This window comes from Oryza sativa, chromosome 11, assembly GCF_034140825.1.
Source record: "Oryza sativa Japonica Group chromosome 11, ASM3414082v1".
Lineage (NCBI taxonomy): Eukaryota > Viridiplantae > Streptophyta > Magnoliopsida > Poales > Poaceae > Oryza > Oryza sativa.
Window position 1 is genome coordinate 10,097,391 of NC_089045.1, and position 15,242 is coordinate 10,112,632.

At 37.8% G+C, this 15,242-nt stretch overlaps 2 protein-coding genes across 3 annotated transcripts; one reads left to right on the forward strand and one right to left on the reverse strand.

Moving 5' to 3' along the window:
- The first annotated feature begins 6,174 nt into the window (after positions 1–6,174).
- LOC9271452 (uncharacterized) lies at positions 6,175–12,635 on the forward strand. Of its 2 annotated transcripts, XM_015761703.2 has the most exons (14): positions 6,175–6,618; positions 7,177–7,254; positions 7,507–7,862; positions 7,967–8,146; positions 8,255–8,983; positions 9,250–9,402; positions 9,499–9,934; positions 10,018–10,197; positions 10,288–10,585; positions 10,786–10,951; positions 11,081–11,185; positions 11,529–11,663; positions 11,916–12,095; positions 12,200–12,635. In XM_015761703.2, the coding sequence occupies exons 3-14, from the start codon at positions 7,665–7,667 to the stop codon at positions 12,320–12,322; spliced, it is 2,883 nt and encodes a 960-aa protein (XP_015617189.1). In that variant the 5' UTR covers positions 6,175–6,618; positions 7,177–7,254; positions 7,507–7,664; the 3' UTR covers positions 12,323–12,635. The 2 variants fall into 2 exon arrangements, with proteins under 2 accessions (XP_015617189.1, XP_015617190.1); XM_015761704.2 differs by lacking the exon at positions 7,177–7,254.
- A 478-nt stretch (positions 12,636–13,113) lies between these two features.
- LOC9266270 (protein FAR1-RELATED SEQUENCE 5) lies at positions 13,114–14,909 on the reverse strand. Its single transcript, XM_026021181.2, has 3 exons — positions 14,644–14,909; positions 14,142–14,406; positions 13,114–13,853 (listed from the first exon to the last, which is right to left on the reverse strand). Exons 1-3 carry the CDS (start codon positions 14,749–14,751, stop codon positions 13,261–13,263), a joined length of 966 nt encoding a protein of 321 aa, XP_025876966.1. The 5' UTR covers positions 14,752–14,909; the 3' UTR covers positions 13,114–13,260.
- Between the last annotated feature and the right edge of the window lie 333 nt (positions 14,910–15,242).

The window sequence follows — 15,242 nt, forward strand, 5'->3', positions numbered from 1 at the left end:
CTTCTTCCACGCCCAAATTATTGATATTCTATTATCAATATATATTGAAAAACATATTTAGCTTAAAGAATTCTATTCATCTGGCTGCCCATGACCACCAAGATCCATACTTATCTGGAATAGTGTAGATTCCTTATCTTGAATAGTGATCTTTGTCGGGGATGACAAGATCTTTATTCATTATCTTCGTTGATTATCATTGGTGCTGATTGCACCGTGTCAATCTCTGATGGCTCTGTTTTCTGAAACCACTGAGCCAGGCTTCTGTAGTAACTTTTCTTGGAGCATTCATTTCCAAAATCCGGTTTAATTATGCGCCCTGCTCCCTTGAAGTATTCATAACTTTGGTTGTAGAATTTGCTGATAAAAATCCTTGTGATCTTGTTTTGGAAAACCAGCTGATATTCATAATCTGTGGTGATAGCTTCTTCAATTTCTGCAGCTTCAGAAAATAATCTCCAATTTTCATGATTAGCAACTGTTGTATATATTTCTTCCTCTTCATCCAATAGTTTGCTAGGACCGTCTTCTTGAAAATTAAATTGTCCCTTCATGATATATATATAATGAATTGCTGGACGAACAGGTGGTGTGAATTTTGGTGGTATTGAGGAGAAGATAATCCTGTATCTTCCATGTCCAAGTCTCCTGCATACATCTTTCACAGCGTTTCCTAAATCAGATTGAAGGATCTGATCGAGGGTTGCATATATGGAATTCACAAGACCATGATCTATAATGGTTTGGAGAGATATTTCTTCATGGTTGTATGTGGGTAGGTTCCGGAATCTTTGAAGATTTATCTCAGCTTTGAGAACCAGGAATCTATAGGATGGGTCAGAAATTGCCTGTTCATCTAGTCTTAAGAGAGGGAGCATATATATGATTACTCGTATGGCTGGGTTTCTTTCTCTCCCTTCTAAGAGATCAAAGAAATAATCTTGGAGTCCAAGGAATATTTTCATTTGTCTCTCCTTAAACTTTTGCCAAACAAGATCGAGGATGTCTTGCCCAAAGCAGGATAAAGTTTGTTCCGTTTTGAAGCTTAATCTGGGTTGGAGATTTTCGTATGTAGTACTCATGGGATTTTGGCTTTTAAGTTTCTTTTTGCAAGAATCTTTGTAGGCACAAGATCTACATGGTGCTTTTGGCTGGGTCCGGAGTATATATTGTGGAAGGAATAAATTAGGATGATTATGCAGTATGTATGGTGTTTGGGGAATGGTATCATGCCTTTTTGTGGATGATGATGGTTTATTATGTGGAAAAGATTGCAATAGGTTATTGATATTTATGTGGAAAGCAACCATGCTCGAAGCAGGATCTGCTGAGATCAAAATCTTATCTGAGAATACCTTGGTATTCTTATCTGTTGCCATAGATTGTTCAACTTCCATGGGAAGTATATCTTGGCCATCACGGGATTTCTCCTCGCGATAATCTAGTAACCTTTCCTCATGATGAGGGATATCTTGTATTTTAGCCCTTTTTTCTGTTATCTTTTGATCTGAGGGCACGAAATTTTTGAAATAATATGCCAGGCCATTTAAGGCATGAGCTTTTTCTTTTTTGTTTTTTGTTTGCCACAAGAGGTTTAATAACCCTTGTTGTAGCTCTGTTATTCTGAAATTGTGATTAAATCGTTCTCCATGGCCTCTGGGCAGTTGGGGCAGTCTCCATGAACTCATATTTGTGAGCCATTCAGACTTCTGTGAAGCCATTTCCCTGCATATATATTCAAAATCTTTAGTAGCTTTTAATAAATATCTATCTTCCCATGATGTCTTACCTGGCAATTCCATAGATTTTGGAAGATATGATGAGAAAGAATAGTTGTCTATATTCTCACTAAGCTCATATTCATTAATTCTTTCTTCAGACTCAAGATTAGGTACTTCTAAGTTGTCGAGTTTGGGGGAGACTCCACCACACTTTCGTACCTCTGAGATATATGGAACATTATTTTGATATGGGATAAAAGTAATTCCTTGCTCATGTATTACTGTGGTTTGTACTGATTGTTGAAGGAACCTTAGGCCAATTATCATGTCATCATTAATCATTGACAAATCTCTTATTGTAATCTCATCTATTATATATTTAGTTGCATTAATGTAAACCTCCATATTATAAGCTAACTGATTATGAATTTTCTTTATTCCGGACATGTCTGTGGAAACTTCTGCCTTATTGTCGTCAATTGTGTGAACTATTTCAGGACATCTTGTGAAATATTTGTCATGAATAATATTCTTTGTACACCCAGTGTCTACTAGTGCTAATATTTTATAAGATACTTTGGGTGTCAATTTTACTTTAACAGGGATTCTTATACCTAATATTTCTTTGAAAGGCAATCTTACTATATATTTATTTCCAAAATTAGTTATGGCATCTCTTAGTTGAATTATTTTAGCAGTATTACTGTCTTTTAGTGTTATCAATTGCTCTTTAAATTCGGTGTTTTGTATGTCCTTATTTTCTGGTAATGCTTTAATATCACAATTATTTTTTAGGTTCTCTAATTCTATTTCTAATTTATTTAGTCTATTTTCTAACACTCGTACTCTACTAGATAAAATCTTTTCATCTGATTCTAATTCTATTTCTTTTCTCCATTTTTGTTTATTTGCTTTTATACATTCAGCACAAGCTTGTTTTAGACATATACTACAAGTCACTCTATTTTCTTGACTAGGGTAATATATGCAAAAAGCACATTTGATATTATAGTCACCCTTTCCTCTAATCCAATCATGTTCACAATTTAATTGATCCATCATTTCAACCTTTAGACCTGCTAATTCGTCAATTAAATCTAACTCTTCATCGGATGATTCATATTCTTCGTTGATAGTTTCAACTTCGTCTGTTTCTATGATAGAATATATTGACTCGTCATCTTTTATTTCATCATCACATACTAATATGTTTTCATTTACGCTATCTATAATTAGAACCCTCTCTTGTTCTTCATATTTACTAGAATATCTCTTTTGATCTTTATTTGGGCATGTTCTACTTAAATGATCTGGCGAGTTGCATATAAAACATCTGCATGTTTTGTCATAGGTTTTCTTTGGATTATATCTTCTTACATTTCTTTTATGTAAGAATGGTGCTCTATTATCTGATCTTCTTAAGAAATACCTTTTCTTTGTTCTAATATTATTATGGTTTCTATTTTGATGTTTATAAATCCTTTTACTTCTAGGCTTGTCTTCTCCATATGACAAGGGTATTTGAACTATTTTATTGCAGAAATTGTAATCCGAGTGTTTCATAGATCTTTGGGCTTGGATACCCGTGCATATTTTTCTTAGTTGCTTAAACACAAAAGTTATGGCTTGAGAGATATTGATTTCAGCTCCTTCAGTTTCCTTTTTATATTCTTCAAATATCATACTTCCTAGTGGGTCAGGTAATTTATTGAAGTAACGTTCAACTATTCCCCTGTTATATCCTTGTTTAGCAGTTGTAGCATTATATAAATAATGTTGGGAGAATTCTTTTATGCCTTTCCAACTTGTTAACGTTAATTTTTCTATTTCTTTTAACCTTTCATTTTGCAAAGTTGTATAACCTAATTCCGGATCTTCAGCTATAATAATGTTAGATATAACATTTGCAAAATTATGCGGATTGCTACCAGCTCTTTTCAATTCTTCATAATTATTAGGATTCTTTTCAACCCATTGTTCCCATAGAACCTTAGCAGATTCACCTAAAAATGTTTCTAAGTAGGTTATCATATCTTCAACTTTACTTCCTATATTGTGCTGGTTTTGTATATATTTTTGAACTATTAAACCTTTCCAAATACTAATAATATATAGGCCAGTCTATGGGATCATGTGCTGCTAGATTTAGTATAGCCCCATCACTTTTTTGATTTTGAAATTTTATTGGTTTCTCAAAATCTCTTCTTTTAGTGCCCATGTGCCTATACTGTCCTGGGATATAATGATATGAATATTCTTCTTTTTCTGGAGGCCATCTTCCTGCTGCCCTGGCTGGTCTTTCTCTTTCTCCTTCATTTTTTACAGAACCCTCTCCGTATCTTTTCCTTTTTCCTGTTCCCAAATCTACTTCCATAGCTTCCATTGCATTATCTAGATTATGCAAACCTTCCTCATCCAATGAGTCTATAAAATCATTATATTGTTCTGCATTATCTTCTTCTTCTATATTCTCTATTTCCTCTATCAGGTTATTTTCTTCTTCATAACTCTCTAGTAATAATTTCTCATTTACTTCCCATTGCTCTTCCTCACTTAATACCTTATCTAACTTTTGGATTTCTTCTCTTGGTTCTTCTGACTTTATTTGTTCTATTTTAATTTCCTGGGTTCTGGGGGTTTCTATGGCCAAGCTTTTCTCTTTTTTTTGTTTCTTAATCCTGGATAGTTCTCTATAGAAATAAAGTTTCTTGTCTCTAATTTTAGGCCACTCACTTTTCATAGAGTTATTATATTCATCTGCTATATCTCTTAATTTATCTTCATAATATTTTATTTCACTTTCATGGTCTAATTTTTCCATCAATTCAGATATACTATGTCTTCTGTTATCTATAATATCTCTGTCAGATGATTCTGCATCCAAATCATCCGAAGCTCTGGTTTTATAATTTGTAAATCTAATACTAACATTCCCTTTGCTGTCTTGGTAACTTATGAAGTTTTCAGGCTGACTCAAGGTTTTATTTTTTATAAATTCACTAATTGGCCATTTTTCTCCTGCTCTTTCTTCAGAGTCTATTATTAAAGGGCTCATGAATTTTATTCCTTTAGAATGCATTTTTTCTATCACATCATTTACATTGATTTTGTATTTGGAGGCACTTCTATTAGTCAATCTTCCTATAAATTCTATACTTATTAATAAATTTGTTCCCTTAAACTCTTCGTATCCTTTTGTTTGGAAACCAAAACTCATTTTATCTATGAATTCATTTACAGGCATCATTAAATCAGGCGCTATATAGGTTATCAACATATTTCCATTCATATCTCCTTCTAGATAGCCTAAAGATGCTTTGTTTATTGTGTCCCATCTTTTATCTAATAAGGTTATTAGCACTTTAGCTCCTAATTTCTTTCTTGTCATTCCTTTGATTCCTATTATGTACATACCTTGGTGAATATACTTATATCCTGAATATTTTAAACTATTTTCAAATTCTTTAGCTACTATTTTTAATTCTACTGGCTTTGTTAGAACACTTAATTCTACTTCTCTAGATATTCTATAAAGCCCATTCTTATTCTCAAAAAATCCCATGCAGTATACTTGTTGAGGCCTTATTGCCCTTAAAGTATCTCGTTGATATCTTTCGAGCTGCTTATCTACTTGTGCAACATCTTTCAGCTCATCTATGTCATCATATTTGCCTTTTTGTTTATCAGAACAGTTATCATCTCTGCTTGCTATTCTTCTAAAGAGACTCCTAGATATGTCCATTTTTCAGAATTAATGGCTTGTGAAGATGAGACTATGCCAGATGAAGCCAAAACTATTTCCTTACCTTTACTAGAGTTGATTTTGTCTAGTAATTCTTTAATATAATCACTATTCTGTGAAATTTTATTTTGCCTTATCTTATAATCTTCTAATAATTCTAATGTAGTATTTAGCTTATTATTAAGAAAAGAATATTGTTCTACAAATTGCTTTTGTTCTTTATATATATCTTCTAACTTTTGCTCTAAATCTTCTTGTCTCTTACTCCAATTTATATAGAAATTATATATTAAATCTACAATTAAATTTAGTTGGCTATTATTAGAGTGCCAACTATGTTCTTCAGTATGGCTTAGTCTACACCTTATGTTGATATTATCTTTGGTATTTATTAACTTTCCAATATTAGCTTCTAAATTTAGCTTCTCTATGATTACCAGGCTCTGATACCACTTTATAATTAATTCACAAATTAATTCATAACTATTCACTACTATTTTTAGTGCTGAATTCACTTATTATGAGTACAGAATTACTTCAATAAACTTCAATAAATACTCGGAGATAATAAATACCTATTCTGTACCCCCTCCCGCGCCAAACCACCGCGCCACCCCACCATCCACCGAACCGGTGCCACCCCACCATCCACCGAACCGGCCCCACCACCCAGCGGTTTTTTCCCCACCACCCAAAAAATCAGGATTCCTCATCCTCCTCCGCCTCCTCCGTATCCACGCGCCGCCGCCTCCATCCTTTCCACGTGCCGCTGCCCTCGGCTCCGTCCTCAACCGACGGTGGCCGACGGCGGTCCGGTGCGCCTCCTCCCCCGCCTCTCCTGCCTCCTCCGCCCCTCTCAGTGCCTCCCCCGACCCCCTTCCCCCCGCGCCTCCTCTAGGGCTTGCGTCAACAGGGAGGGGCGTGAGAGGCCGGCAACAGGGATACTGGCGACGGCGGCCAACGGTGGATTGGCTGCGGCGCCTCCCGCCGGACCCCGTCCTCCCCTCTCAGCGCCTCCCGCCATCCCCCTTCCCCTCTTCTAGGGTTTTGGGGCAGCGGCAGGGGCAAGGGCAGCCGGCAGGGCTGCAGCTGAAGGCGCGGTAGCGGCTGGTGGTTCGGAGCACGGCGTGGGCGTCTTCCCTGCTAGCTGGACAGGTTTCTAACCCATCTTTTTTTTTCTGTTAACTGAAATGCTACTTGTGCTAAGTATAGTTCAGAAATCCTTCCTAGGAATGTATTTTGATAATGCTAAAGTGAAACATGAGACAGATTCTTGCTGCTATATTCTTAGTCAGACCAAACATGTCAATGTGTTATGCTTGATTGGTTATTGAATTAAAAAAAAGTTGAACGTTCATGTGTACAGATATATATGTGTTATAGTATTTAAGTTCTCTCAGAATTTTAATGTGTACAGCATCTAATTATGTTTGCTTCAAATTTTCAGTTATCAATTCTTGGAAAGTTGGATTGCCTTTTTGTCTGTTTAATAGTCCCAATGAGTGAACATAATATTGTCTCGAGGCATTCTTTGAAAAGTACAGCCGGGTTTTTTTTTATCTCCATCACAAATTCACAATGCTTCAAGCTTTGCAGGATAGATGCTCATTTTGCTTCTGTCATCCTCTAGCAGTGATAATTGATAATGCTAAAGTTAAAAACACAGATTGTATACTACAATTTTTTTCTTATACCTTTTGATTTGTGTCACAGTGGCGTTTATTAGGAGGAACCTGTGAGCAACTTTTGTATCAAGTCTACTTCTCGTGAGAAGAGGGTCGACAATGAAATGTCAGTCTTTTATGCAGTAATCGTGCTTTATATGACAGTAATATATTTTTATAGACATGCATGGTTTCCGATACACATTAAATGTTTTTTCTGTTAGTGCACGGTGCCTGATTTTATGTTTTCTTAGTAAGATGGTTACTCAGTTTACAGTTACATGTCTTTGTCCCTGCAGTAACACAAACCTTACTTTGCAGTAACATATTTTATTTTTTGCAGTAACTCATCTATGTGCTTTATCCTTTTTTCATGCAGTGGGTTCAGTTGTTAAAGACGGCAAGGCCTAGAAAGTTGCAAAGGTTGTATACAGAGATGGTGATCATAACTTGGAGGTATCTTTTGACCCAACTCAAACCCAACCTAGTGTACCGGCAACGGGAGGGGTAGAAGAGGGTGAGCCAGTAGCAGCAGCGATGGGAGGGGGAGGGGGAGGGGAGAGTGAGGTAGCGACAGTGGCGACTGGAGGGCAAGAGGAGAGGCAACCACCGCCAGTAGTGAAGGCTCAAAACAAATCACAGCTTCCTATGCGTCAGAAGAGGAAGAAAGTTTTTACAAGAGTAAGAGTCCAAGATCAAGAAGAAGACAATGACTTTATGGAACCAGCTTGTCAGGTGCCTATAAGTTTTCTTTTTTTTCAGCCTATGATTTGTTTTTCCCCAACAACTATGACATATTTTTGCTAAATGTTTGTTTTACTTACTTTTTCCTGTTACAGGTTAAGAGTAAGGTAGCTGAGAAAGCAACACAAGATCATACAAAGCATAAGCTTAGTGAGCAGGAACCAGAGGATGAAGTGGAAGAGGAAGATGAGGATGAATATGAAGATGATGTTGAGGATGAAGATGAAGAAGTAGAAGAGGATGACGACAATGATTTCATGGAACCAGCCCTCAAGGTACATGCAAGTTTCTTTTTCCTTTTTAGTAGCACATCATGTTTTTTCTTTCTTTGCATGACATGCACATCATGTTAACTTTGTTTTTCTCTTATCCTTTTGCCATAGGTCAAGCGGAAGGTTCCTCAGAATAGGAAGACAGAAGCAATGCAAGGTTCTAAAAAGAAGGTTGCTTCAAAGCAAAAGTTGACTAAGGATGTGCCGGTCAGGAAGCGTGATCATTTCTCTGTGAACACCAGATGCCAGCCTAATGCCATCCTTGAAATGGTTGGTTCGTTGAACAAACCTCAGAGGGATAGATTGCATGCTTTGGGATTTGATTGGGTTTTCAAGTTTCGGATGAATGGCCTTCGATCTAGGGAACTCATTGAATATCTAATAGATTGTCTTGACCCTGATTCTATGTGCCTTGATCTTGGTGGTCGTGGGAAGTTACCAGTGACACCTGATGTTGTGCACTGTGTGTTGGGGCTGCAGAATGGCCACTTGGATCCACCAGTAGTGTCTGACACTACTCCATTGGATCCTATCAGGGAAGAATTAGGTCTTGGAAAAAAGGAGAAAATATCTAGTTCATCCATTCTGGATAGGATTAAGATGGGGGGCACTGACGATTTCACAATGCAGTGCATTCTGATGATCTTGTTTAGCAAGTTGCTGGCCCCAGACTCTAGCACCGACATCACAGGGAATATAGTCAACATGGTGAGCAAAAACTTGGAGCAGTACAAAGACATGGCCCTCTACAAGTTTGTTGTTGATCATTTGAGATGGTCAGCTGAGAAGTGGAAAAGTGGCAAGAGGAGTACAGTCTACGGCTGCACAGCTTTACTTGTGGTAATTCTCATCATCTTTTGTTTGCATCTTCAATGTTTATTTATTTGCAGTATCACATCTGTTAGTTTGCAGTAACATCCACCTTTATTTGCAGTAACACATCTATTCAGCTTGCAGTAACAGTGTAGTAATGCTTTTAGATATGTTCTGCAGTAACAGTTAGTTTACTTTGTAGTAACATCCACCTTTATTTGCAGTATCACATCTATTAGCCAACAGTAACAGTGTAGTAATACTTTAGATATGCTTTTTTTTTCATTTTGTAGGTGTATTACCTTGACAACCTTCTTTGCAAGGCCATGATCTCAAACACCAATACACCACGCTCACAATTTTTCAACTCCAGTCTTATTGACAAAATTGAGAATCTCACAAAATCAACAAAGAAGGATGGCTCTACCTCTTTTGGGAAATTAAATGTAAGTTTGTTTTTTCCCCACTCTCTCTTTCTTTTTTTGGTTGGATAGTGGTTGGTTGTGGCACTAACCCTTTTTTTATCTATACTTCTCATGCAGCTGAGGTGTAGGGAAAGCACTTGCTACTTTGTTTCAAAGGAGAAGGTGAAGAGAAAGGTTGGAGCTGCTAGTGGGAGTACTAGAAAGAGGAAACACATTGATGAATTAGCAGCTCAAGAAGCAACTGTAGCAAGATCCAAAGAAGCGCCTCGTTTTGGTGGTGACTTCCCAAGTCTTCGTAGTAAGCTAGGACCACTTATTGAGTCACTTGGGAGTACCCGCAAGCAAATTGGGTTGGATGCTCTTGAGCAATATGACAAGGAGGTCGAGCAGATTATGGGTAACCTACACAAGGCTCAAGACCGCCTAGTGGATGTTCTAACTTCGCTTTGCTCGACAAGTGATCCTAAGATAGCTTACACACGGAAAAGCAAAAAGAGAAGAGATGGCCTCCCCCCTCTAGATTCTAATGCAGTAACCGACAAAACATCTGGCAGTAAGTTCTCATCCTAGTGCAGTAACATGTCTTTTTTTTTGTAATCAAATCTTTTTTTCATTCATGTGGTTTTACTTTTTCAGGTGGCAATGAGAACACAACCCAAGCTTCTATCGGCACACCTCCCACTCAGGCCAATGATGTTTTAGGAGATGAGCAAAGTAGAGGCAATGTGGAGAGCTCTCCCCCAATGCATGTCGAGGACCCAAAAGATGCAGAAGCTGGACAACCTTGCGAGCCAGCAAAAGATGCACATAATGACAGTAAGATTCTTCTTTCTTTGTATTAACTTTCTTTCTTTGTTGATATCTTTTGCCATTGCCCCTCTGTGAACAAGTAGCCTTTTTTTATAGATGATGCTGAGTTGTCTAACTTGGTGGACAAAATCTGTACAAATGTTGAAGGCTTAGTGGACAAAATATGTACACATGTTGAAAGTACTCCTATGCTGGCCATTGCCCCATCTCTTGCTGCGAACCTGTCGCCTGCGATCATGCCTATTGAGATGGAAAAGAGGAGGCCGTTGGCAAACCCCAAGTACATATCCCCTTTCAAGTGTGTTTCCATTGAACCACTATGGGATGACACTGGAGACATTGCCATGGAAGTGTACAAAATTGTATGGAACGGTCAACTCCCTGATGTTGAAAGGTGAACATCTTTGCCCTTCACTCCTCTTTTTTTTTTTTAATTTTCCTAAGTGAAATGCGCATGTGCATTGAATTTTTTTGTCAACACTACAGTAATAACGTACATACAGTAAAATATATCTAATTGTGCAGTAACATATAATGTATCATGCAGTAATATTACTTCTCTTTTGTCTTTGTTTTTGGTTGTACAATTTTTAGTGCGTATCTCATCGACCAAATGGAAGGCGCCATTGTATGGAAGGGCGATGAATTGAGGAATTGTTTTTCAGAGGGTGGAAAGTTGACAAATGATATAATGCTCTTCTGGTCAACATGTTTGATTTTTGATGATGCCAACTATCGGAAAGACAGCATTGGCTACAGAGTTATCATTCCCACCAGCGCCATTATATGCTAAAGATTATTTTCATGCATTTCTTTTTTTATCTGCATGGTCCTTTTGAAAATAGTTCTCTAGCTCAACCTTTTTTTTCTTCTTTTTTGTTAATGACAGGAAGTGCTGAATTCTGAAAACCACAATCTTACATTCTCATTTGATGCTGCCGTCAACATAATCTCTCGTGAATGCAAGAGTTTTAACCTACCTAATGCAAAACTGGTTAGTAAGATTGTCATGATGTGTGTTTAGTAAGATTGTCATGATGTGTGTTACTATATGTGTTGACATGCAGTACCAAATCATTTTTTTACTATGGGGTAGATATGTATTTGTGTTGCAGATTAATGTTTAATACTACCATTGAAGATGCATATCAACTCTGTAGTAACGTCATCATAGTTTTTGTAGACATAGTTAGTCTGTTACTGTACTTTTGCACTAGTGTTACTGCAATATAGTTACTCTGTTACTGTACTTTTGCACTAGTGTTACTGCATATGCTTCATATTTCTAATTTTTTTACTGCTTGACGATTGAAATGCTTCTTTTGCCAATTGGTCAGAGTTTTCTTCCAACGATTAACAATGACCATTGGACTATTTTCTGCTTCAACTTCAACCACAAACGAATCGATATACTTGATTCATTAGGACATGACAGAGACGAGAAAGCTCTAAAGGCTATGAAAGACAGAGTGGTACGCCCCATTTTTTTCCTTTTTGTTTTTTTTTGTCCTTTTTCTGGTTTTGTGTTCTCATCATTAGTTAGCATGGTATTTCCCTTGTTTTCAGTTGGGAGTAATATTCTGTAGTAACCATTCTCTTATTTTGTAGTAACATGCCTATTAGTTTGCAGTAATTGTTCTTAGCATGGGATTTTTCAGACTGTGTTTCTAAACTATAATCTTATTATCTTGTCTCTATTTCTACCCTGCTTTTTTCTGCTACAGGTTGGTAGGTTCCTTGATGTTCTTGATGTGATGTTCCCAAAGAAGTTCACAGATGTTAGGAAGTGGAAATGCTATCATGCTTGTAACCAAAAGCAAGTCTTGACAAATGATTGTGGCTTTTTAGCGATGAAATACATTCAGTTCTGGGATGGCAAAGTTTTTGTGAAGAAAGTTTGCCCTGTAAGTGCATGCACATTTGCATTTTTTTTATAACATTGCCTACTTGTGATTCATTCCATCATATTGTTTCTAATACAACAATTGCATGCCCCCCTCTATTGCAGAAGGATGGAACAAAATATCGTGCGGAGGTCCTCTATTACATACTCTTCCACCCACTGAACGAGGCGAAGCTCCCTGCGGCTATTGAGCGATATAGGCCTAAGATTAGGAAGATCTCCAAGTAGTTCAGCTCTGTTCTTTTTTCCAAGTTGTCTTTTGGAACTTTGTACCTAAATGATTGCAGTAACATACTTAGATGCTGGTAGTAACATAATTAGTTGGTGGCAGTAACAGGAGACTGTTAGGAACATTGCCACGTTTTTTAAGTAATGAAGGTGTACAGTGGCAGTAACGTACTTGGATGCTGGTAGTAAAAATACTTAGTTGGTGGCAGTAACAGGAGACTGTTAGGAACATTGCCACATTTTTGCAGTAACGAATTATATAGTGGCAGGAACATACCATATATTATAAGTCTTTTGTGTAATTCCCTGTTAACTCTGGGTTGTTTCACATGTCACAACATTTACATCATCTCTTGAATGTTTTGAACCATGTTTTCTATTCGGTTTGATAGCAGTAACGGTGCTAATTATTTGTAGTAACTCATATGTACAGTGACAGTAACACACCTGATTTTGTATTTATTGTTGGTACCACAAATGCAACAGTACGCCCGTGTTTATAATTACCAAAGTTGACAGGAAGACATAATGACATTGCAGCAATCTGCATTACGTCGTGTATCTATAGTTCACGACAGCAAAACAAGTTTATATTGTTCTTACTTTCCTGCTGTAACAGATTACTAAATTTACAGTAACATACATGTATCATGGTAGTAAACAAATAGGTAACATGTAATTTCAACTGGCATCATGACAAACCATTTAAAATATAGCAGTTCTAGAATCATGTCATATAGCAGTGATGCTCTGCCCTAACTGATGGGAGGATAACATTTTTTAGTAACCAATATGCTAAATGACAGTAACAGTTGGGCACTATGGCAGTAACATATTACAAATGTCCAAGTCAGCAGCCATGTACTATGACAGCCAAGTCAGTAGCCTCACTTACTCTTCTTCCTCTTCTTCCTCTTCTTCCTCACTTACTCTTCTACCTATTCTTCCTCGTCTTCCTCGTCTTCCTCGTCATAATCATCTCTTGCTTGGCGGGTGGTTGTTTTTTGTCTTTTGCTTCTACTAGGGCATGTCCTAGCATTGTGCCCTTCAATCTTGTGACATACACTACACCTCCTGCTGTGGTCTTTCCTCTGCTTGCTCTCTGTTTGTTTCGATACTAGTTTTTCTTTGTCTTTCTTCCTTCCTTTTGTTGTTGAAATTGGTGGCGCCGTCAAAGGTGCTTGCACTGGATCTGTTTCCATCTCTCCAATATTATTTTCTTCATTATTCAATAATTGTTCACATGGAATTCCATCAATCTCAATATCCAACTCCTTAAATACCTCCATGGCTCTGTCGTAGCATTGCGTTGATTTTGATGCCTTTTTGGCAACTTTCGTAGCCTCATTTATCAACACTGTGTGGCGGTAAATCTCACTTGTGCTGTCAAGGCCAAATCTCCGATAGTCATGGTCATCAAAGACACCCCCTTCCTTGGCACTTCTTGTGTACCTCTTCAATATATATCTGGGCAGTATTTTTTCTACCTGGAGATGGCTGAGCACCCTCACAATATGTGGGCAGAAAAGACCTGCAGCAATATGGTACATAGAAGTTGCAGTAACAGAGAGTGGAAGTTGCAGTAACAGAGAGTGGAAGTTGCAGTAACAGGGAATATAATAGAAGTAACAGAGTATAACAGCAGTAACAGAGAGTGCAATTTGCAGTAACTGAGAGTGGAAGTTGCAGTAACAGAGTATAATAGCAGTAACAGTGAGTATAACAATAGTAACAGAGAGTATAGCAGCAGTAACAGAGAGTATAGCAACAGTAACAGGACTAAACATTTGAAGTAACAAATCGAGACCTAGCAACACACCTGTGTGTATCCACGTTTTGCACTCGCATTCATACAGCCCAGACTCCACATCAGCAGTAACTTGGAAAGCGTGTTGCGACCACGGGTTCTTTCGAATTGTCTTACCATGGGTCACCACGTAGGCTCCCATGGCGTTGGAAACCTCATTCACAAGAAACGCCGTGCTATCGAACAGTGTTTCCTTGAATAAGGTGAAGACCGCCCTTGTGTACAATTTGCTCAGTTGTTCCTCGAACGCATATCTTGTGCTCAACACGGGCTCACACTGCAGTTGCAGTAACAAGCATTGTTTATTGCAGTGAAGAGACAATTCTGGCAGTAACAGTAACAAATAGACCACACAACAGTAACATGCAGTACAACAGGCGGTAAAATATTGATGGAAATGCAGTAACAGTGAGTATAACAATAGTAACAGAGAGTATAGCAGCAGTAACAGAGAGTATAGCAACAGTAACAGGACTAAACATTTGAAGTAACAAATCTAGACCTAGCAACACACCTGTGTGTATCCACGTTTTGCACTCGCATTCATACAGCCCAGACTCCACATCAGCAGTAACTTGGAAAGCGTGTTGCGACCACGGGTTCTTTCGAATTGTCTTACCATGGGTCACCACGTAGGCTCCCATGGCGTTGGAAACCTCATTGACAAGAAACGCCGTGCTATCGAACAGTGTTTCCTTGAATAAGGTGAAGACCGCCCTTGTGTACAATTTGCTCAGTTGTTCCTCGAACGCATATCTTGTGCTCAACACGGGCTCACACTGCAGTTGCAGTAACAAGCATAGTTTATTGCAGTGAAGAGACAATTCTGGCAGTAACAGTAACAGATAGACCACACAACAGTAACATGCAGTATAACAGGCGGTAAAATAATGATGGAAATGCAGTAACAGAATAGTTGAAATGCTAGTTTATTGCAGTGGAGACAATTCTGGTAATAACAGTAACAGTAACAGATAGACCAGATAGCAGTAACATGCAGTATACCAGGCAGTAAAATAATGAAGGTAATGCAGTAACAGAATAGTTGAAATGCAATAACAAAATGGTGATTCCTACGGCAAATGCACTCTCAAACAAGCTCACATGCAGTCA